Source organism: Malaya genurostris, chromosome 2 (assembly GCF_030247185.1).
Source record: "Malaya genurostris strain Urasoe2022 chromosome 2, Malgen_1.1, whole genome shotgun sequence".
NCBI classification, from domain to species: Eukaryota; Metazoa; Arthropoda; class Insecta; order Diptera; family Culicidae; genus Malaya; species Malaya genurostris.
In genome coordinates, this window is record NC_080571.1 from 318226285 (window position 1) to 318249209 (window position 22925).

General features: G+C 36.1%; 1 protein-coding gene across 1 annotated transcript in view; it reads left to right on the forward strand.

The window, feature by feature from the left end:
* The first annotated feature begins 1676 nt into the window (after positions 1-1676).
* Positions 1677-22925, forward strand: part of LOC131431240 (forkhead box protein fkh-2-like) — a 63204-nt gene continuing 41955 nt past the window's right edge. Inside the window, exons 1-2 of the mRNA XM_058596835.1 lie at positions 1677-2424; positions 12227-12306. Coding sequence (XP_058452818.1) covers position 2424; positions 12227-12306 — 81 coding nt within the window. The 5' untranslated portion in view covers positions 1677-2423. The remainder of the gene's footprint in view (positions 2425-12226; positions 12307-22925) is intronic.

Genomic DNA, 22925 nt, shown 5'->3' on the forward strand with positions numbered 1-22925 from the left:
GTTTCAACAATTTCAAGTCGAAAATTATGTGTCCAAATAAACCCTTTTTTTTGTACGGTTTAGCCCCGCACAGATAACTCATTTTCGAGACACAATAATAATTTCATTTTTCACGTAATCGAAAGCACTAAATAATCACTGGATTCAGCACGGGATGAACATATGAAAGAACTAATTAGACTGTCATTACAAACAAAATCAATTACAAACATAAATCAAATATACCCAAAAAATTTTAAAAAATTACCTTTTGACACAAATACGACTACGATGCAATAGTGAATTGATTCAGTTTCAATGCCCCCAACACCCGATAGAATTATTCTGAAATCTCTCCTTCAGCACAGTACGATCGAGATAATAACAATTTGAAATATTCGCATATGCCGACATCTGATTTTGGTCAAAGTTATGGCAAAAGAGCTGATTCTTTCCCTAAAGTTGTTACTTCGAAGGATGTGGAAACAAATGGCAGCAATACGTCTTATTCTGAAGAAAGTAATTTTGGCGAGGAACTAAGATCGGAACAAAAAATATCAAAGATGAATTATCGTACTGGTCAAATCCAAAAATCGATTCAAGATAATTTATCTCAAATTATCTAAATTTTTGCATGTTCTGCCAGCGCTAAATGTTGGTACAGTGACCAGGAAAAAAACAATGCAATCTGTACATTTTCTAGTTACTAAAACGTGATTTTTAATGCGTGGTACAATTGTGCCCAACTAACCCCAAATAATTTTTGCAATTTCTGAAAGTAACGTAACAATAGTTAATATCCGTCGAGATAACTTAAAAGTCGCAAGAAACCATATGGGAGTGATATGCGAGTATGGGCAGTATAGCAATCACCAAAATTTAAGTTAAGGTAAAACTTGAGTTCCCTGAAGGCAGTTAGATGGAAAAGACCTGTTGGAATGTATTATTACTTTAGAAAGTATAATGACTTTAGACATTAACAGAAATATTTTCATGACAAATAACATCCATTTACACTTAACAAAATACTTGAGTTGATAGATCTAAAACTATTTTTCACCAATATTGGAATAGAAATTTAAAATCTTTTTCTGAAGAAAAGATTTCATTTTTCTATAGTACCTTGTAAGATTTCAATCGTTTAGACCATGTAATATTCACAAATGAACTGTAATTATGACTTTTTTTTAAATTTTATTTGTTTTACCTTAACATTTCAAAATAAAATTTCAAAAATCAAGCCTTCAATTTCATTCTCCGCTTCCTTTACTGTAAACTGGAAAGAGTCTTTTGAAACATTTTAATTGTTAGAATTTACGAAATTATGTCTCTCGGCATAGAAAACTTGGAATATTCACTATGTTTTGTGGAAAAATTGTCAGCTCATTTTGATGAACTTTGTGGATTCCGAAAAACCCTTATTTTTCATTCATGGACTCCTAAAATCCGTTACATACACGTCCTATCGTACAACCCTTCCACACAATCGAGCGCTGACTGGTTGACTGGCTGGGTGGGTGGTAGTTTCCAAGTACGGCAGCAGGCGATCGTTCGAAGCGTTCTAGTTTTGTTCCATTGCGCGCGCACATCGTCACTTCTCCTCGAATAGCATCGCAGCACTTTCCGCTGCACAAATGTTAGTACGTAGATTTTCCCCCATATAACACATACTCTAGACGGAGACTAGGATCCTCCTTTGTATGGGTTGGTTGCTGCCGGTGCCGTTTCCTCTCTACACGATGACGATGACTTCTGAGTATGTGAAGAGGATCGTCGCTCGATTCATTCCGCTGGCCGCGGAGTAAAAGCGAAAAAGTAAACTCCTCGCTGCGTTAGTACGTTACCAATTTTCGTTTAGTAAACAACGGGGTCTCGAGTTTTGCCTCAACTGCTGAGCTAAATATTAAACAGTCAGTGGCAGTGGAAAAATTAAACTTCTGCCGATCCACTGCGCACAGCACGGTTGGTGTGATTACTGCCGAATGCTGATCGACGTGCGACGACGTTGGCTCGGTCATCTCAGGCTCGGTCCGGAACAGGGTTCCTCGCGGATTTCGTAAATATTGAACCACTTGGATGATAATATTTACTAGCCGCCGATATTTACTACACAGCGCACAGGTGGATTATCGTTCGGTCCGGTGAATTTGTTTGGAAAATATTCGTGCTTAAGAAAATATTGTGCCAATGTGAATGCTGTGCGCGTCTAAACATCGGAAAACAAAATCATCGATCACTCAATCGTTCTCGAATAAGTAGTTTAGTGTAACAAATTTGGAAGAATAAGAAAAGCGTGTGTTATCTCGGCATACAGGAACGTATTAATTTTGCAGGATATTTTAACTGAAAGTAGCGTCTCCGTTCTACGGGAGGCTCCGGAGAATTTTCATTGCACAACTGTTCAGAAATTTTTAAAAATTCTTATCGGAAGCGAAATAGACTACAGTAAGTATTGCTTTTTTTGATAAGCTTATTATTTTCTCAAATAATTTGGCTTAGCTCAGAATATCACGTTATTCCAGATTTGTCCAAACCTGTTAGAATTGTGCAAAGTAATGACTGAATTTTTTAACCATGCACAATTCTTTAAACATTTTATTGTTTTGTTATTAATCAGCTCCCACAGAGTCAATAATATACAGAAGCACCAATTTTTGAGAATGTTTGTTTTTCATTTCAGTAATCAAATATTAATTAACGTGTCACGACACCGTTTTTACATTCGGAAACAATCTATCTTCTTTTTTATTTTTTTTGAGGAAAAAAAAGTACATCAACTGATAACTGTGTCAAACTGAAGTGCGGTCGACCTTTTTCGAAATGCTGTGTTCTCGTTCCTTCTTTCGGGTGGTTACGCAGCAAGCAGTACAGCGTTGTCATCGTCAGGGTATTTGATAATGATGGTGCTGTATGCTTTCCGCATAAATTATGACAGACGAGTGCTCTGGCTGGTTTTTTCTTCATTTTTATTCGAACAAAATGAATGACTCCGAATTTCGCCAGTATCACTCGGTCTGATAATGATACTTTTTTCTCTTTCCTACGATTTGGATGAATTCACATAAATGATAATGGCTATGCACATGAAATTTGATTTCAGTATTTTCTGTACTAACTAGCCGATAGCGTAAATTTATTTCGCTTTTTGGTTTGGCATCAGCAAACCGGAGGAAAAAGGTTCCCTTTCCATTGTCTTACCTGTTGTTGTTGTTGTTGTTGCCACGTGAACTGTGACTTCCTCGTATCTATCCTTTTCCCTCTGAAGGTGATACGGGGGACCGCACGTGTCGTTCATTACCCGAGCAGAACCAAATTGCTGCAGGGAAAAACATGTGAAAAAGTATCAGTTTTCCTGCGATAATTTGCATTATTTCCTAGCCGCTTCCAAGTACTAACATGCTTATCTTTCTCTAGTCCGAACTGATCGATGATAATTAAATAGGTTATCAGCAATCAGCCAGAGATCAAGCTTGCCGTTGATTAGGCTTCGTGCTTAGCATCGATGTGCGGAGATATTCGAACCTCTTATAGGAATAGGACAGCTAGAGGACGAAGTCATGAATGTACTGTGAACTTTGTGCCGGGACATGTGAATCGAAGGACTATGATCAAGGAATGATTGGGTCGAATTATTGATTCTAATCTGGAAATAAAATCTCTTTATCCCTGAATATTGAACTGCGACATTTTAACTTATATGGCATCCTTTTCTAGACGTTGAAAACAAAAGCGCCATTAGATACGAGCCAAATATTTTCTTCTTTGTGACCAACAGGATATATAAAATAACGCAAAAATATTTGAATTCGTTTAGTAAGTTTAGAGACATGCTCTAGTGCAATTATATTACTTGTAAGTTTTGATCGATTTTTTACATTTTGTGTGATTCTCGAAGAGTGTTCACTCGAAAACATTGATTCATCCGAGTGTGCTGTGTTCAACTTAATCCATTTTCTACCAGTAGCATTGTGAAATTATTCAGGAGCTAGTCAAGCAATCTGCTGATAACAATCATTCAGTATGCTTCCGTTATGATTAGCGGGTATTTTTGCACATTTTTTGATGAGTTTTAGCATCATCTGTGTCAGATTGTTCCATAGCAATAGTGTGCGGTTTTTCTGCAGCTGTTTCATAAATAACATCAAACAAAGTATAGATTATTTATTGTGTGATTCATTTACGGGAAAAAATCGGTTATCATAATCGTGATTGAAAATTAAAATGAAACCAATCTCTTTTATCTTGTCATGAAACTATGGGCATTATTTATTATTTCAAGGAAAATAATTTTTTATATGATACTTGCAGAATGTATTCCATTGTACTCTCAAAATTAAAGTTTTTTTTTGTCGAATTCTACCTTGAATCTTCCGAATCAAGTGATAACAGCTGAATAATTCCAGGTGTAATGATGGAAAGGCAAAAGTCAAACCGTAAGATACAAGCTCCACTCGAACTGTTTACTTAATTCTGAGAAATATTTAGAGATTAGTAATCGATTGTGTTTAATAATTCACCAACTGATGTTTTGTATAAATACAAATGAATGTATTATCATCCAATTAGTTTTCTATGCTGTTAGAACAACATGTCGAGAGCTAACGAAAACTGCAGAAGGAATTCGATTGTGAATTTAGATCACGATTTAATCACACCCATCAAGATTACCTTATTTAATTTGCACCATTTTCATATGGAAAATGATTGTATGAGGTTTTTTTCGTAGTACAAGATTACGAAAGAATCAAATTTTTTAAAGCTTTGAACTCAAGGAAAAGAAAGTTTTTTTAAATTTTCCTTTCTCATCTGTCTTTGACTCGTCATAGTTTCAAAATAGTTTATATAAGACTCAGCATTTCAACTTAAACTTGTAAAGAAACGTTAGTTTTATACTACTTCGAAAGTACTTTTTGCCTTCCTCATATAGAAAGGCTATGCAATCACTGTGAAAACCGACTTTTGAACGGAGGCCCGGAGGGACGAGTATCATACACCATTCGACTCAGTTCGTCGAGATCACAAAATGCCTGTGTGTATGTGTATGTATATCTGTGTGTATGTGACAAATAATGTCACTCGATTCAAATGAAAGGTCTTATGGTTCCATAGATCGTAATTGAATTTTGTCACGATCCAACTTCCGGTTCCGGAATGTTAGTCACTTTTCTCAGAGATGCGTGACCAATTTTCACAAACTTAGATTTAAACGAAAGATTTTATAGTCCTATCGATTGTTATTAAATTTTATCTTGATTCGATTTCCGGTTCAGGTATTACAGGGTGATATGAGAAAATGTGCACTCAATTTTATCGGAAATTTCTTAATTGATTTTCACAGTCTTAGTTTTCTTTCAAAAGTCCTCGAAATGTTGATACAAATCCGATTTCCGATTCCGGTATTACAACGTGACAAGTGAAAAATTTTCATTTTCATGAGTATATTGGTGATGGCGAAAGTGCGAATTTTTATAAAATTTACTGGTAATTTAATTTAGTTGGCAGACCTTGTTAGTTAGTCGATATATAGATCTATTTTCGGACTAATAGTACCCGGTTTCCAATTCAGAAAGCACCGGTAATAGTGAAGAAAAGCTACAGCAACGGAAGTCACTTCGATTTCTCTGCAACGGGTCAACCGATTTTCACAGATCATGATTCAAATTAAAGCTTTCATTGTGTTAAAAGATACTGTGCAATTTCATCCAGATTTGACTTTCGCCTCCGAAATTACAAATTGTTTACAAATTGGAAAGGTTATGGTAGTTTATACCCAAAGAATCTTTCCGACTTTATTGAAATTTGAAAAAAAAATGTTGAGAGAATCTTCTAGTGATATTTTGGAAAATATAAGTAATATGAGAAAGGCATCCATATACCACTAGATAGATTTAAAAAGGTTTTTTTATTTTGGCGGCGAAGATTTATGTTTAGGTGGCAGAGCAGTTTACAATAAACTGTTTAGCTCTAAGGAGTAGAAAACGAAGCGAAATGTAAAACTTAATTAATGTAAAGGACGCAGAAGGAATGCTTAAATAAAAAGTGGATACAAAAATTAGGAACAGGTTTCGGAAACGACTGTGCAAGCTCTTATGAATAACGGAACCGTAAGTGTCGAGTCATTTATCACTTACGATCAGTGTTGGTGATTGCCGAAAATTTGACAGAAGCTGCTATATTGCTATCTATATTGTATACAACATTTTCAATCCGGTAGAAGATGCTACAAGAACTCGAGTCTCTCAATGCATGAACCGTGAGAGAATTTTGCTGCATTTATTCGCTCCACTTCATACTCAGAGTATTTCACGCTCTTAAAAAAATTTACAGTCTGATAATGATCGTTGCTGTCTGGAATTTCCCAAGAGAGAATCGCAAGTTGACAATTATCGCAGAAAATCGAATCGATGATTCAACTTGATGATTCTCATACTAGGTTGCAATATTCCAAAACCCTTGGAGCATTCACAGACATTTTCATATACTCAACTTATACAAAGGATATATGCACATAGTTAGAATAAGCGGCAATAGTAAAATGATTCTATCGCAATTATCAACTGCCTGTATAGAATCGGATCGCGAAACGAGAATAAGCGACTGTTTGTTGCTTCAGAGAGGATCCCCACAGCAGCGTGCTAACCTTTGATTCTCAGAAATGTCATCGAGAGAAATTCGCTCTCGCACTGGTGTCGATTCTATGTTAAATGAGCCATGCCGGTTCTTTTGTTGTTGCGATGATTTCCGTCTCTTTTGATGGCACTGATTCAACCGTTGAAGAGTTGCCAGTGAACGTTCTTTGATACGATAAAAGCCATCCTTGCTTACGACAATTGATCAAATGTATGTTAAGTACAAGAAATTTTATTATTTATATATAAATATCATATAAATGTTCCAAAAATTTCGTATTCGCTCTTTAGTGAGTATAAAAGCAGTAAGTTCATCGCAAAATGATGGAACGATGAGTTGTGCTTTACAAGATAGAGTCGGTTAATTTCATGCTAAAACAGATTGCAAACGTTTTCTAAGTGAATTTTAAATTTTTATGATAAGTTAATAGAAATTATCATTCGAAACTGGTGATTGAAAGTATCGAAAATGACGCTTAAAATCTTAAATCTTAAAAACCTTTCACATTTACATGTTTGGAAATGCTTAACAAAAAGAAGTTGAAAATACGGTAGACAAACAAAAACATAATTGGAAGTAATTTTAGATAGAACTAGTATTGTTAACAATATTGTCATCAGATTTTCCATGCCCTTTGTTTAAAAATTCATATTTATAAGTTTATCTCAACTTTTTATTCTACTATAAAAAGTAGATATATTAAAATATATTGAACATTACTGATCATAGGATGTTTATTTTAATTTAATGATGTACACACATCCCGTCTCCGATACTTAACTGCCCGAATCTTGGACTTCCAGTACACTCGATCTTGTGTCGTCTCTTTTTGGCTCTCTGCTGAGAATTACGTAGGTCATCCTCTCTTCTGGGATTCTTGCTACATGTTCAACCCACTATAATCGGTCATGTCTCACAAGCAGGACAAAAATTGTAGGGGAAACCTTTTTTTATAAAAGATATTTTTATTCAGGCCTATTTGCGTACAAGCTTTACGTGACTGATTGAGCTGAGTTTTAGGCTAAAAAATTTTTTGTATTGGATCTCGTTGTCACCCTTTTCTAAGGGGAGAGGAGCTTCCATTTCCCTCCTGCGAGGATTGAGAGGCAGTTTGTTCGTGGTTCGTCTCATCATCCATTGCCGTGGTATTGTTGTTGATTTCGTTGCTAGTTGCTCTAAATGTGCCATGTTGTACATTGTTTCCAGTTGCTGGTTGGTTGGATGATAGGCTGTTAACTGCAGCTGGTGTACTTTGTTCTATAGGTATTACATTGGATGGTTTCGTTGAAGGGGATACTGCACTGTTGTTGGTGACTGTCACAGGTGTACTGGGGTTGCTTGGGGTTGGTGTAAAGGAAGCACCGTTGTCCTTTGGTATAGTTGTCTCCTTGTCCGGTTTATCACATGGCTTACCGTAATGAACAGCTTTTTGGCAATATTGACATGTGGCCATCTGATTGTCATAGGTAACAAGTGATTTGCACGGGATTCTTGTATCCTGACCGAAAGTTACATAAGAAGGCCTTTTCAAGCGCATGCGCAACAAACGTACGCCATTTAAAATACCGGGGAAAAAGTTCTTCCACTTTTCTTTTTCGATAGAGAGATTCTCTCCGTATTGGGACATAGTTTTACGAATATAAGGATCGATGACGCTTGAGGGAAGATCATGCACACGCACTTCTATAGCACTATCTTCCATATATACTGGAATGTTGTACTTAATGTTCTCGTGCTCCACATAGTGCACATTGTTGTTGTCTTTTGCGAATTGAATTGCAACCAACTCTTTATAAAACTGGATGTAAACAACATTATTCGTCTTATTGCATTGAAGTAAATGCACACGTTTAATGTCAAGATGCATTTGTTCCTTAAGCAAACCTTCAAGTTCTCGTATCGAAGGTCGAATTTCGCACTGCCTGAAGTCAACAACAATTGTATTCATTCGTACCGGCGGTAGCTTTTGTTCGTTCTATTGTTCACTACACATTACTGTACTTGGTTTCTTTCGTCCCGAACGTAAGCGGTTTTGTTTTATCGACTGACTTGGATGAGATGTGAAAGCGAACTGGAGGGGAAACCTTCTCCCACAAAGCGCGGTTTTCTAGATATCTCTTCTGGTTTATGATGCCAGTTACCGAAAAATTGTTGAAATTTGTTTTGAAACACCCTCAAATTTTACCATGCGTTTTCGTTCAATTTTCAATCGTTCGAATATCGATAATTGCACGTGAGGTACCTCAATCCGTATTGAATAAAATAAGTTTCGTAGTATTTCATAGTGATGCGCTTCAAAACCGTGTTGTGTTTCTCGTTTCCGAGTATTATTGAGTTTCTTCAACGTAACGAAAATTTATGATAAAAATATTTTTTTGTCCTGCTACTAGATACTAAAAACAAAACTAATTTTAATACGCAATAAATATCTCAATTAAATAGTGAAAATAATCATCAAACCAAAATGTCCCCGATTCAAACCCCCTTTTCACCCTTTCAGTAAATCTTAATTAATTCCGGGTTATTCTAATTAATTTTGTTTGCTGAAATAGTGACAATTCTGGATAAATTCAATCTGTGTTTTTTAATAACCAAAATTTGTTTCGAACAACCATATTCTTGTTTAAATCAAGCACATTTCGTTTAAGCCTACAATATCTCGGCTCGAAACATAGAACATAATATTGGGCCTTGGTGGTACGTGGTCAAAAGTGTCTCGAAAGTCAAAAGTGTTTCGTCCTATTTGCTTTTCGAAGACCTTCTCAGACTGAATGGTTTTCAATCGTTCGGCTGAAATTTTATCGAAATCTATGAAACCATTCTTGCGAAAATCATCCAAGTTCTCTCTGAGCAAGTTTTGTAGTTTTTGACTGTTACTAAGGAGATTGTTTGAGAAATCAATAAGAGTTATATATCGAAATTTTTGAACGCTTTTTCCGTGCTTTTTGTAGTGGAAGCTAGCCAATTTTGGTCAAAATTTTGTAGTGCTTCGTGGGCTTTGATGAATGCGATGTGTTTAGGATTTTTTTTTGCTGGAGAACTTCAAGTATCTAGACTCGTCCGTAATGATGTCTTGAGTTCTTCACAGCTGTGAATCGCTTGCTAAATAAAAAAAACTCTTATTAATTTATAAAAATGAAATTATTTCTGTTGGGATCGCTTTTCGAACCATGACCAGATCTAATTTTCGCTCAGAAAGCTGCCAAAAGTCTATCTTTGCATGTGTTCCGTCGTCTATCGGTATTCACCCTGGTTACTTCATGAGAACCTCTTAGCTCGTATTTTGTCCATTCGGCCTTGTTTCTAAGACCATATGGCAGCTTGCTGGAACGAAAAAAATGATAACCAGTGCCTAGACGGATCCCCCGGATTTTGCTCTAGATGGAATTATATTTGTTGGCAATGTCCTGGATTTACTCTTAATTGTCGCCAATTCCTTCAAGTGTCGTACCGAACATAAGTTCCATTTCTGTAGTGCTTTGGAACAACGATATTTCTACTTCAAATTCACACTGTAGCCGCCTCTAATATAGAATAGTAACTGCAAAAAGATTAAAATTCAGAGAGCTCTAAAGTATGGAGCGAAAAACTCCGTCTACTGGAGAAGTGTAACATATATTAGCACAGAAAAGAAAGTTATTCATATTTCACATTTTTTTATCTACTTTCAATTTAATTGTTTGATTATATTTTTATCATTCAAGGGTTAACCTTATGTTGTGCTTAGGGCACATAACCTTTTTGTATTGTCTTTCGTTTCCTCTTTGACTCATCATTGCATAACAGTTTTTGTTGAACTATTATGCCACCTAGCAGACCTACACAAACCGCTAAGCAGACGTAAAGTTTCTGCTTGTTTTCATGTTCTCTTATATCTTCGAAACTAGAAAATGATTTCATTCAAGTATCAGTATCGGTTTGATTGATATATATTATTATTTAAAAAAATGATACCGAAATTGGACAATATTTCATCTTTAGAAAATGATATATGAGGCTTATGTATGAGAGAGCCGAAATGTCTCGTAGTGGAACGTAGGGTGATCTTCTTCGACAATCAGTGCACTTCCAATACATCTGAATCCTTGAACCATACTTTTACCGAAATTTCGGGAATTTGCAGCAATCGATCCAGATTATGACTATCCCATGTTATTTGTCAACTGATATTTAGACGAAAGATATTGAGAAATTCTTTGAGAGCTATAGGTCATTCGTGAATTTCAACCTTAAGTGCACCAACTTTGACTAATCCATCCGCTCGTTTTAATGCCGAGAATTTGTTGAATAAAATGATTAATGACAATCAATTATCTGACAGTTTGTACTGAGACTATCAATGAGTGAACTACTGCCAGCTCTGCGATATAAATAAGAAGCAGATTCTTCAAGATTAGGGTTCTACTTACAATCTTAAGAAAACAGCCATTGTTTAAAAAAGCAGAAGCAGTTTTTTTCGTTATCACTATAAATATTTCGATGTTTAAGTTGAGAATATTCTGTGCAATTTTCAGAATGATTCATTGAGGTTACCGCTCGTGTTGTATTTGTTCTGACTGTCTCTGACTTCTCCGCTGTTATTAAGTGGCAATTAAAAAAAACATCAGTTAATGTAGTTCATTACTCTATATAATTTGACGCTTTTTTCACGAAAATAATCTTGTGATACCGGCATTTTTCAGCAATGACTGTTTCCCTTAAATTGTAAATAAAGGGTGATTTTTTAAGAGGTACATGATTTGATTTTCAACACAACACAACAGAAAATTGATGAAATCTTTACTGGAATCGATAGAACGATCAATATAATTTAATGTTTGGAGATGATTTCCAAGGTCCAATTTAGGCACACTCTCTCCAACATGTCGGCCGGTATTTCACGAATAATGCCACCGGCCCATAATCCACACCAAGCAGTAACTTTTTTGGGATGCAATGGTAGCTCTTGCAATGCTTCTGGCTGGTCTTCACTCCAGATGCGGCAGTTTTGCTTGTTGACGTATCCATTCAACCAGAAATAAGTTTCAACTTTACCAGCGCTCACAACGATTCATGATTAAATTATAAACCAAACTGAACAAGCTTGACTATGAAACAAGTCATGATTCATGCGTGATCTGTCAAAAGCAATGTTTCCAAAAAGTTACCAGCAAAAAACCACCCTTTAGAACCTTATAGTATTGTATTTATTGAACTTTTACTACCTACTGTACTTCGGAATGTCAGTGCAAAAATCAAACAATAAGTAAAGATTGTAGATCACAAACCATAAAACTGTATCTAATACACTTAGAATCGACTGTGAAGTTTGGCGAAACAAAAGGTCAAGTTTTTCATAGGAATATAGGATCGTGAGCTCATTGACGTTGCTTCTACTTCCATCACTTCATGATTTGAAACTGCCATAGAAGTGTTGACGTAAAACAAGGCCCGAATGTTCAAAACATCAAAGTTCCTTTTTTTAGGTCTTGACTAGGTTGATAGTGAAACATTTCTGCTGTTTTCAAAGAATATTTCCATTTCATCCATAACTCCCCGATAATTTTTTCCAGCTGCTAACATCCAGTTTATACAATAGAAACAACAACTAACAGTCCAATTTTTCGTATATTTCCAGTGTTGGCGACAACGGCCGCCAACAGCGACATGGCGCCACCGGATGGTCCCATGCAGTATGACACCAAATGGCATACCATGGTAAGTATCACATAAACATGAAACTTCATAAATTTCGGCACGCATCTCACCATTCTCGCAGTCCGCCGGGACCGAAGATCATAGTTTACAATCGTTCAAAAGTCAAACAATGACAGCATCGGAGACCGGTGCACTGTCCGTGTCAGGATTAATCACCTATTGAAGCAACGCCTGCTAAAATTTGTACACTCTTTTTTTTCCATTCACACATAGCAGTGTGTCTCTTTTTTCCGGGGGCATTCCCGGTACTCATATCTTAGACAGATTTCTATTGAAGCGAAATTTTGTTTGTTTATTTACTTTAATTTGTGTTCACATTTGAACTCAAAACAAACAAACAAAAATTGCTGACGGTGACGGTGGCTGCCTCATACCGGTGTGAACATTGTTATTTACGTGATTTTTTTGCTCCTCGTCATCATCTTATTTTCCCGACGGATTGCCTAAAATGAAACAAGCTTTAAGTGTGCCTAAAAGGACGCGATAATTAGATAGGCGATTGAAGTAAAAAAGGTTGGTGCAGGGTGAGATCGGAAATTGATCCATCCGATTCGGTTCACTTTCCCTAAATGCCCTACGGCGGAAAACTTCGTACAGTAGGCGGGAGGTTGATTTTCAATGTCTGAAAAATGATACCCACTGACAGGGTTAATTAATTGGTAAATTAGCCGTTTCGAGTCAGTCGCCTTCCAACAAGAAGGTTAATTATGGCAAATCTGTGGGATTACTCAGATACATTTCACTCGGATGCTACACGCGGAAAAATCGAGTTTCTTTTTCCTAACTTGCGAAACGATATTCCGTGAGGAAACCTGAATCGAATATCGAACTGCCGACGGAGGTTTAGTACAAAAATAAAATAAAAGTCACCTAAATTATGTTTTCGATCCCCACGAGACAGCAGCACATACCGCTCCGTAATGCTAGTCGGAGGAATGAAAAAAAAAATCAAAACGATGAAAAGTCACGGGTGAACCGACAGAGTTTCGGTGGGGAAAGTTGAATTTTTCAGAGATTAGACGATCGGATTTGTTAAATCGTGTGGTTCTGTAGTAGAAAATGGAAATATCTGTTGTCCCCGACGGAGCAGCGGCTGTTAAAAGTATGTCTATCGACAGTACAAGCAGTCGTCTTCCGAGATCGGAATGCAACATGTATCACCTCTGGAGTACTTAGAGGCTCAAAAAGAGCATTAGATATTAGTAGTTTGGGTGAGATAATAGTGTACATATTGCGTCAATTCTTTACCTACATCGATTTGTGAGTGTTTTGAAGTACTTCATCGGAATGGGAACTCGGAATAGGAATGTGTGGACACCATCACGTGTTTGCGACTGAATTTATTGACCGTTTTGTGTCATTGTAATTAGATAATTTATTTTATACGTATTTGTAAAGGGTGATTTTTTAAGAGCTTGAGAACTTTTTTAAACAATAAAACGCATAAAATTTGCAAAATCTCATCGGTTCTTTATTTTAAACGTTAGATTGGTACATGACATTTACTTTTTGAAGATAATTTCATTTAAATGTTGACCGCGGCTGCGTCTTAGGTGGTCCATTCGGAAAGTCCAATTTTGGGCAACTTTTTCGAGCATTTCGGCCGGAATAGCCCGAATTTCTTCGGAAATGTTGTCTTCCAAAGCTGGAATAGTTACTGGCTTATTTCTGTAGACTTTAGACTTGACGTAGCCCCACAAAAAATAGTCTAAAGGCGTCAAATCGCATGATCTTGGTGGCCAACTTACCGGTCCATTTCTTGAGATGAATTGTTCTCCGAAGTTTTCCCTCAAAATGGCCATAGAATCGCGAGCTGTGTGGCATGTAGCGCCATCTTGTTGAAACCACATGTCAACCAAGTTCAGTTCTTCCATTTTTGGCAACAAAAAGTTTGTTAGCATCGAACGATAGCGATCGCCATTCACTGTAACGTTGCGTCCAACAGCATCTTTGAAAAAATACGGTCCAATGATTCCACCAGCGTACAAACCACACCAAACAGTGCATTTTTCGGGATGCATGGGCAGTTCTTGAACGGCTTCTGGTTGCTCTTCACTCCAAATGCGGCAATTTTGCTTATTTACGTAGCCATTCAACCAGAAATGAGCCTCATCGCTGAACAAAATTTGTCGATAAAAAAGCGGATTTTCCGAATGGACCACCTAAGACGCAGCCGCGGTCAACATTTAAATGAAATTATCTTCAAAAAGTAAATGTCATGTACCAATCTAACGTTTAAAATAAAGAACCGATGAGATTTTGCAAATTTTATGCGTTTTATTGTTTAAAAAAGTTCTCAAGCTCTTAAAAAATCACCCTTTATAAGAAAATTAATCGATTCGATGCCTTTGGCAGTAGTTATATTTACTAATTGGTTATACAGCTCCATTTAACACCGGTTTGAACCATTATGGTCCTTCCCCGGGCTCTTTGGCAGTAGTAAAATCAATCAGTAATAAAACAAATAAAACCGAATATAAATAAATATTAAGAAATTTCTACGATATGTTTAAAAATTATTCGCATTATTTGTCTTATTTTTTTATTTATTTTTGACCAATTGATACATGAATCGTTGATTTTAGGCATGGTTCCGATAATTCTTTGTATCGGCATATTATTTTGTAGATTTTTGCATTATGAGAACCGTTTCGCAGCAATTTCGGCCTTCAATCTCGCCAATAACGGTTAGTAATACTCACTGTTGATTTTTTATTTTTCTTTAACGAGGTAAGATAATAGCTCCAGTAGTCATCTGAGCATCAGTCTTAGATACGAAAACCATTAGTTAGATTGGGATCTACCGTATCTGTTCGAATGTGCTTGATTTTTTTAACGAAGCGGCGGGAAGGCTCTCCAAACTCAAACAACTCTTCTACTGTAGTGAATGTTCTTATGCATGCAGTAATTGGCTCGTTGTATCCGAATACAGTCCTATGGAATCTGTTCTGAAGCAGGTTTGTGTTACGCAGTGATCTTTCCGGTATTCGAATATTAAGGTCATAAAGCAGTTCAGGAGCATCAATCTCTTCGTTGATCAACTTAGCAATTATCAACGCCTGTTGAGTTTTTCTACGTCGCTGTAACGTGTCGATTCCTAACAATTGGCATCTGTCTGAATATGGTGGCAAGTTTACTGGATCTCTCCACGGTAAATTTCGTAATGCCATACGAACAAATCGTTTCTGCACTCGTTCAATTCTAATACCGTTTTCGTTTATTGATCAGAGCAGCCCGAGAGTTGACCCAGAGTCGCCAAAACAACTTTTGATGAGTTTGTTTTAGCAACCTGGTGTCGCTCTAGATCGGACTCCAATCGCGTAGTTTCGCTCTGAAAATTTTCTCGGGTCGCACCACGCATCCATGCGAGTTTGTTTATTTTTTTCTTTTTTATATGAGTTGTTGTTTAGGGCGCGTACCACGTGTTCGTTTTACTCGGATTCAGAGTTGCCCGCGTGTAGGTTGTAAAACGAAAACGATATAAGGCTCCACGATACTTGATACGTAGTCCAGATTACCGACGCGTTTTCGAGAATTGGGCGAACGAGTGAGCAATACAAAGCCTTAAGGCAATGCGGGTCTTTAAAGTCCTTTGCAATCTTAGCGATGAAACCCAATTGACGTGTTGCTTTCGAAACGATTTGAGAACGATGAGCATCGAACGTCAGTTTAGCATCCAACTATACACCAAGATCACACACTTGATCAACTCTAGAAATAATTGTACCATCCATGTTATAGTCAAATATGACTGGAGATGAAATCCTATGAAATGTGATGACTTGGCACTTGGCTACACTTATCATGAGTTTGTTTTTCCTGCACCAATCGGTGAACAATGTAAGCAGACATTGTAGTCGCTGGCAATCATCTACACTACGAACAGTGAGATACAGTTTTGAATCATCTGTGTAGACTAATTTACATCCAGCTCCCAAAAGCAACGCCACATCGTTGAAGAATAATACGAACAACAGGGGTCCTAAGTTACTACCTTGTGGGACACCTGATTTATTCGAAAACTCGGATGATGTGCTGTGGTCTATTTTCACGCGTAATTTCCTATCGGAATTATGATAATACACCATGATTAAAACTTATGATGTCAATTTTCGGTTCACTGTTGTGAATTCTCTATCAACCGGTGGATAAAACAACACGATTATTAAAGAAATATGCTTCAGGATCAAGTAAATATTTTCAGTAGTTTTTGCTATTCGATGTTTGCTTTTTGCCTTACCATTAATATATTAAGCAATCTATCACATCACTTGAGGCAGAGGGTTCGAAGTGATATTCGGGTAGAAAATTGGAGTTACGAGCTTTGAAAGAAATACATTCCTCAAGTAACGCATTTTCGAACCATGATTAATATTCATGGGAGAAGAGTTGTTGTTCATGGTTTCATGAGAAGTTAAAATGATTGCTTTCATGATTTTCTAATCATGACAGCTATAACGGATTTCTTTCCGTGTGTAAAGTTTAGTCATTTCACGAACTACGTTCCATATATGTCAATTGGCGTAACTGTAAATTTCATAAGTTTTTGTTGTGCAGCTTTTCTTTGTTTTCCGTCATGGTTTTGCCTAATAATGTTGTATGAGGAAACGAGAATCCAACTTTTGAATAATGGCCGGAAGGTCCGAGTATCATACGAGGGTTTTTACTTATATATTTAGCCAAAAAGGAAAACTGTATTATATTTGATCGGAAATGGTTTTATTATTTTAAAAAATATTCCCCTAGTTGAATAATTCACTTTTGCATACGCCTAAACCAATTTTCATAACATTTTTCCACTCTTTTTGAGGTACCCCCAAAACGTGGTTTTTGAACGCTTCAACAGCTTCTTCAGGAATATTGAATCGCTTTCTACGCAGTTTATTATTCACGAAATGGTACAAATAGAAGTTGTTAGGTGCCAAGTCAGGACTATATGGCGGGTGGCCCATCAATTCTACGTTTTGGGTGCTCAAATATTCGGTTGTTCGAGCCGATGTGTGACAGCTTGCATTATCGTGATGAAGAATGATTTAGTTTCTTGCGTTTGTTTTCCTTATATCACGAGAAAATTCTGGCTAACAAATAGTGGTATATCAATCAGAATTGATGGATTTACGATCCTCTAAAGCAACGGTAGCGATATGTCCTAGGGTAACGGCTCCCTATTTCATCTGAGCTCCTATTTCCATCTCCTTCACCTCATTACTTTGAACATGAATAATATTTTAAAACCTACCTGAACCAAACTGTGAAATGTTTTAAAATGATTATAAAAGCTATTGTCACACTTTCCTATTGAAAGAAATGGTTTTAAGTTCTTCGGTTATCGTTTTTTTCATTTAAAATAAACTCACTTTTCAGTTTAGGACACATTTTTGTCTCAAGATTTACAGTTCGTCATGTTTCTGATTATGTACTAATCGATTCGTCTCAAAACATGATCACTTTTTCGCACAATTACACTTCCATTGAATGCTGTATGACTTCATAAATAGTAATGTTCACTTGCTACTTGTTTAATTACGGATTTAATACTTCAAAAACTACCCGACACACAATAAAAGTTAAAAATATGAGATGAAAGTTTTTCACTTAGTTCAATTGATTGCGCTTTGTTTCCATCTCATTTGGTTTCGCAAAGTTGCCAAGTTATCTCATAATGTTACAAAACAAAAATTGTTTTTCTTCTTCATTAGTCATCTCATCAAAAAGTATGTTTTTGGTATCCGTGACATTAGTTTAATTATTTTATTGATATTAATATTTCAATAAAACTGTTTTGGCTTCGAATATTACCAGGAAGAGCATGTTAAATACTAATGAAATAACCATTGTGGCAAATCTAGTAGCACTGGTTTCATTCCGCTATACGTCAACATAACGCTGTGAAGTGTGTGTGTGTTTCATCGGCTGTGCACAGCGATGCCAGATATTTTTATAGGAAATATGTATTACGTTGCATAGAAACTCTATATCTGGTCTATCTGTTTTCACTAATAAAATCTGTTAACATCATTTTATTAGTGAAAACAGATAGACCAGATATAGACTTTCTATGCAACGTAATACATATTCTATGAAAATATCTGGTTTCAAATAGTTCAAATTGGTTCCAAATCTTAATATAAATGTTTGTCATTCATAATCAATTATCTACATAAAAGATTTCCACTTTAACATGTGATTTGTCCGTTGATTAATAAACTTTTAAAGAATCACTGCAATCAAATACTAATAGATACTCAGAGAGAAAAGTCTAATTTTTTACTTCTTTCTTTCTATGAACCTGTACAAATCTGTATTAAATTTAGGAAATCTTTATAAAATCGGTACTTTGATTTAAACCAGTATGCGAACGCAAAAATCTATACAATACATATAAATCTGTATAAATGGCATCTCTGGCTCTACACTTTGTTTTAAGAAAGGCCAATGAATAAATAGTAACAATCACAGTTTTGTTTTTATTTAAAGTTCACCAAATTAACTTTTCAGTAAAATTTTAAATTTAAAGCGAAAGGTAACAGAAACGGCTGAAAAATTTTTAAACGTTGAAATGATTTCAAACTGGTTCTAAAAATATCGTATATTGTCTCATAGTTGGCATTAGGCCGTTTTTAAGAAGAATTCTGACATTTTGAACCTGAGAGTGTAATAGTGGAATATTTCGTTTTGATTGCTGTCGCCATTGCTAATTTATAGGATGAATAAAGGATCAACGATAGATGAAATTAGGAGCAGAGATGCAATTAGGAGCAGAGTAGTGAACATTTCATAAGTGTTTTTTGCTGTTTTATGAACATTATTTTAATTTCCAAGGAATGTGAATCAAATCTCAATGTGGAGCAAGGCGAATGAAGCAGTAATATGAAATAGTTATAGTGATTCTAGTGGCTAAATCGAGGTTTGAAGGCGACGTCCTTACAAATGAGATGAAATAGGGAGCCCTTACCCTACTACCTTTTTCTTTGAAGTGCTTCGAGCGCGAAAAACTTTTGTTGGATTTGGTTGTTCTTCGTGCTCATATGAGCAAATCTATGTATGATCTATGTCAAGTGTGTAGATTTTATACACCAAATTTGAAGCACCCGATTGAATTCGTTATAACAGTTTTTCACAGTCGCATAGGATGGTGCTACACACTTAATTTCGTTCGGTAATTCTTGCCTCTTTTGACGAGTTTTGAACAGCCGAACTACCGAATATTTCCATTCTACTGATATATCAGCACAAATGAACATTTGTTGACAGCAGTACCTCAAGGTACCGCAGTGATAAAACGTGAATTTAACCGATAAAATCACCTACCGAGAATTGAACAGCTGAGGTCGGTAATCCAATTTAAGTGTGTACACTACCAAAAGTCGAACTAAATTGATTGAAGCATTCTTGTCTTGATAATCCATTTACGTATATAGATAGATATTGTACAATATCGACTAACTTGAGAATGCCTGGACCGATCCTAATAAGAAACAGATTCAAATGAACTGCCTTGTGGTTCCATACAAAATTAATTTTATCCAGATTCTACTTCCGGTCCCTAACTATGCGATAGTATGTGCAAGTGAAGGGAAATGGTACGAACCGCATTTCCAGGTGTGGAATTCCACACCGCGATAGTTTCCAGGTGGGGAGTTCACTATACTCCCAATAGAGTTATTTGGAATATTCAACGTAAAAAAGTTTTCCTTTTGTGTATTGTTGAACATAACGTATTAAATACTTTCGAAACGAAATTTTTTAGTAAAGGGTGATTTTTTAAGAGCTTGAGAACTTTTTTAAACAATAAAACGCATAAAATTTGCAAAATCTCATCGGTTCTTTATTTTAAACGTTAGATTGGTACATGACATTTACTTTTTGAAGATAATTTCATTTAAATGTTGACCGCGGCTGCGTCTTAGGTGGTCCATTCGGAAAATCCGCTTTTTTATCGACAAATTTTGTTCAGCGATGAGGCTCATTTCTGGTTGAATGGCTACGTAAATAAGCAAAATTGCCGCATTTGGAGTGAAGAGCAACCAGAAGCCGTTCAAGAACTGCCCATGCATCCCGAAAAATGCACTGTTTGGTGTGGTTTGTACGCTGGTGGAATCATTGGACCGTATTTTTTCAAAGATGCTGTTGGACGCAACGTTACAGTGAATGGCGATCGCTATCGTTCGATGCTAACAAACTTTTTGTTGCCAAAAATGGAAGAACTGAACTTGGTTGACATGTGGTTTCAACAAGATGGCGCTACATGCCACACAGCTCGCGATTCTATGGCCATTTTGAGGGAAAACTTCGGAGAACAATTCATCTCAAGAAATGGACCGGTAAGTTGGCCACCAAGATCATGCGATTTGACGCCTTTAGACTATTTTTTGTGGGGCTACGTCAAGTCTAAAGTCTACAGAAATAAGCCAGTAACTATTCCAGCTTTGGAAGACAACATTTCCGAAGAAATTCAGGCTATTCCGGCCGAAATGCTCGAAAAAGTTGCCCAAAATTGGACTTTCCGAATGGACCATCTAAGACGCAGCCGCGGTCAACATTTAAATGAAATTATCTTCAAAAAGTAAATGTCATGTACCAATCTAACGTTTAAAATAAAGAACCGATGAGATTTTGCAAATTTTATGCGTTTTATTGTTTAAAAAAGTTCTCAAGCCCTTAAAAAATCACCCTTTATATGCTGGATATGTTTTAAGTTGCTTTAATATCCGAGATCGCTCCATACAAAAGTCTTGAATTTAATCCCGATCCTACTTCCGGTTCCGTAATTATGAGATGATATTTGCAAAAAATTGTACTATTTGTAGAGATGGCTGAATCGGTTTTTGCAAACATAAGTTCAAATATAAGTTCTTAGGATCCCATAGAAAACGTTGGTATATTCGGTTCCGACTTTCCGTTCTGAAATTGGCGTGATTGGCGTAAAAATTTCCGTAAGCTAATTCCCTAGAACTGGTTAATGAATTCTTTTTGTTGGATGTTGAGCAAATAAGCTTACTTCAGTTATACTGGTTTCAAATTTCCGGATGCAGAAGTACTGGAAATAGTGATCAAAAACTCCAAAATGGAACTGACTTCGAATTCTCCGAGACGACTAAACAAATTTTCATAAGCAAAGATTTTATTGAAATTACACGAATCGAATCAGGACGTAAAGAAATATAAACGTTAGTTGGAATTTGTCACGTAAAAAAAGTTTACGTCATTCGGAATATTCAACGTGAAAACCTAAAGTCATTTCAAAATCCATGATGCCATCTTCCGATTCATAAATATTTCTCAAAAAATGTTCTAAGTTGCTTCATTATCCAAGATGGTAACCTCTGGTTTTACAGTTTCCGGATATTTCTTACAAACCATCACAAAACGTGTATTTTTGGAACGAGTTCTATGAGTAGATATCGGAAAACTATATTTGAAGTCATCTCAAAATCATCCATAATGGCGTCTTTCGGTTCATCGATATTTCCGAAAAACCATAAGAAAATGAGTATTTTCGGAACGGGATTGATAAGTGGAAGTCACACGGAAAAGCCTGCGATCGCAAAACAACTAAAATATTAGTTGTTTTTCTGATTTTGATTGGTTGAAATTTGGTACAACTAATCGACTGTTGTTTTAACTAATCTGTCATTTTTTATTTATCCTGCTGGCAGCTTAGCAACTACACCCAACAAAGACTCGCACCACAAACAAGTAATGAAACGTTTCAGTTGAGCAATGCCAAACACCCTGAGCGAACAATGAATCGTTTCAATGATGTGTCACTCTTGCAATTGAGCAAAGACACAATCCCAGCAAAGTAACTTGTATGCATGAAAGCAAAAAAATGTCTCAGTTGTTTCAACCAATCATTCAGTTATTGGAACTTAAGACGCCAATTGCAATAAATATTTTTTACTGTTACCCTCTTCGGGGGCAGGTAATCGTTCACTGCTTGAACAACGAATTTTTACCTAATTAAGTGCTTATATCTTTATCACTAAACTCACAAAGGATGTATAAATGCACCAAAAGATTACAATTCTCGAAAAGGAAACTCACCAGAAATATGGTCACAGGGAATTAGAAAATTTTTACTTCACTTGCAGAATGGCTCGCTGGTAAACCTAATGCTACAGATACAAATTAAAACATTTATACTATAGGAATATCGAATTAACATATGGAAAACTTTTTTTACAATTAACTGTTATATTCTTCTGCATACTTTCACTTACATAAAACGACCACTACGTAACTAACATAAATGACGTTTATTTATTATTGAAAATTTTCAATATGAAACGCTTCTGGTGAAATGAAGAGGTTTTTTGTTCTGCGTTTTGCTGTCTTCGTTCTCCGCCAAGTGACAGCATTTGAATACAACAATTTCAATTACCTGAATGGTTATGACAAAATCAACAGATATATTAGTTAAATCAACAAAATTTGAAACAACCAGGGCGTGAAACAACAATTGCAATATTGTAATTTTGTGATCTGCGGGTTCTCCGTGCAGAAAGCAATGGTTCAAATCGTTTCAAATACCAAGAGAGTGACTTTCAGTTCATAGATATTTCTCAAAACCCGAGAACAATGGGCATTTTCGGAATCACAATATTACAATATTAGTG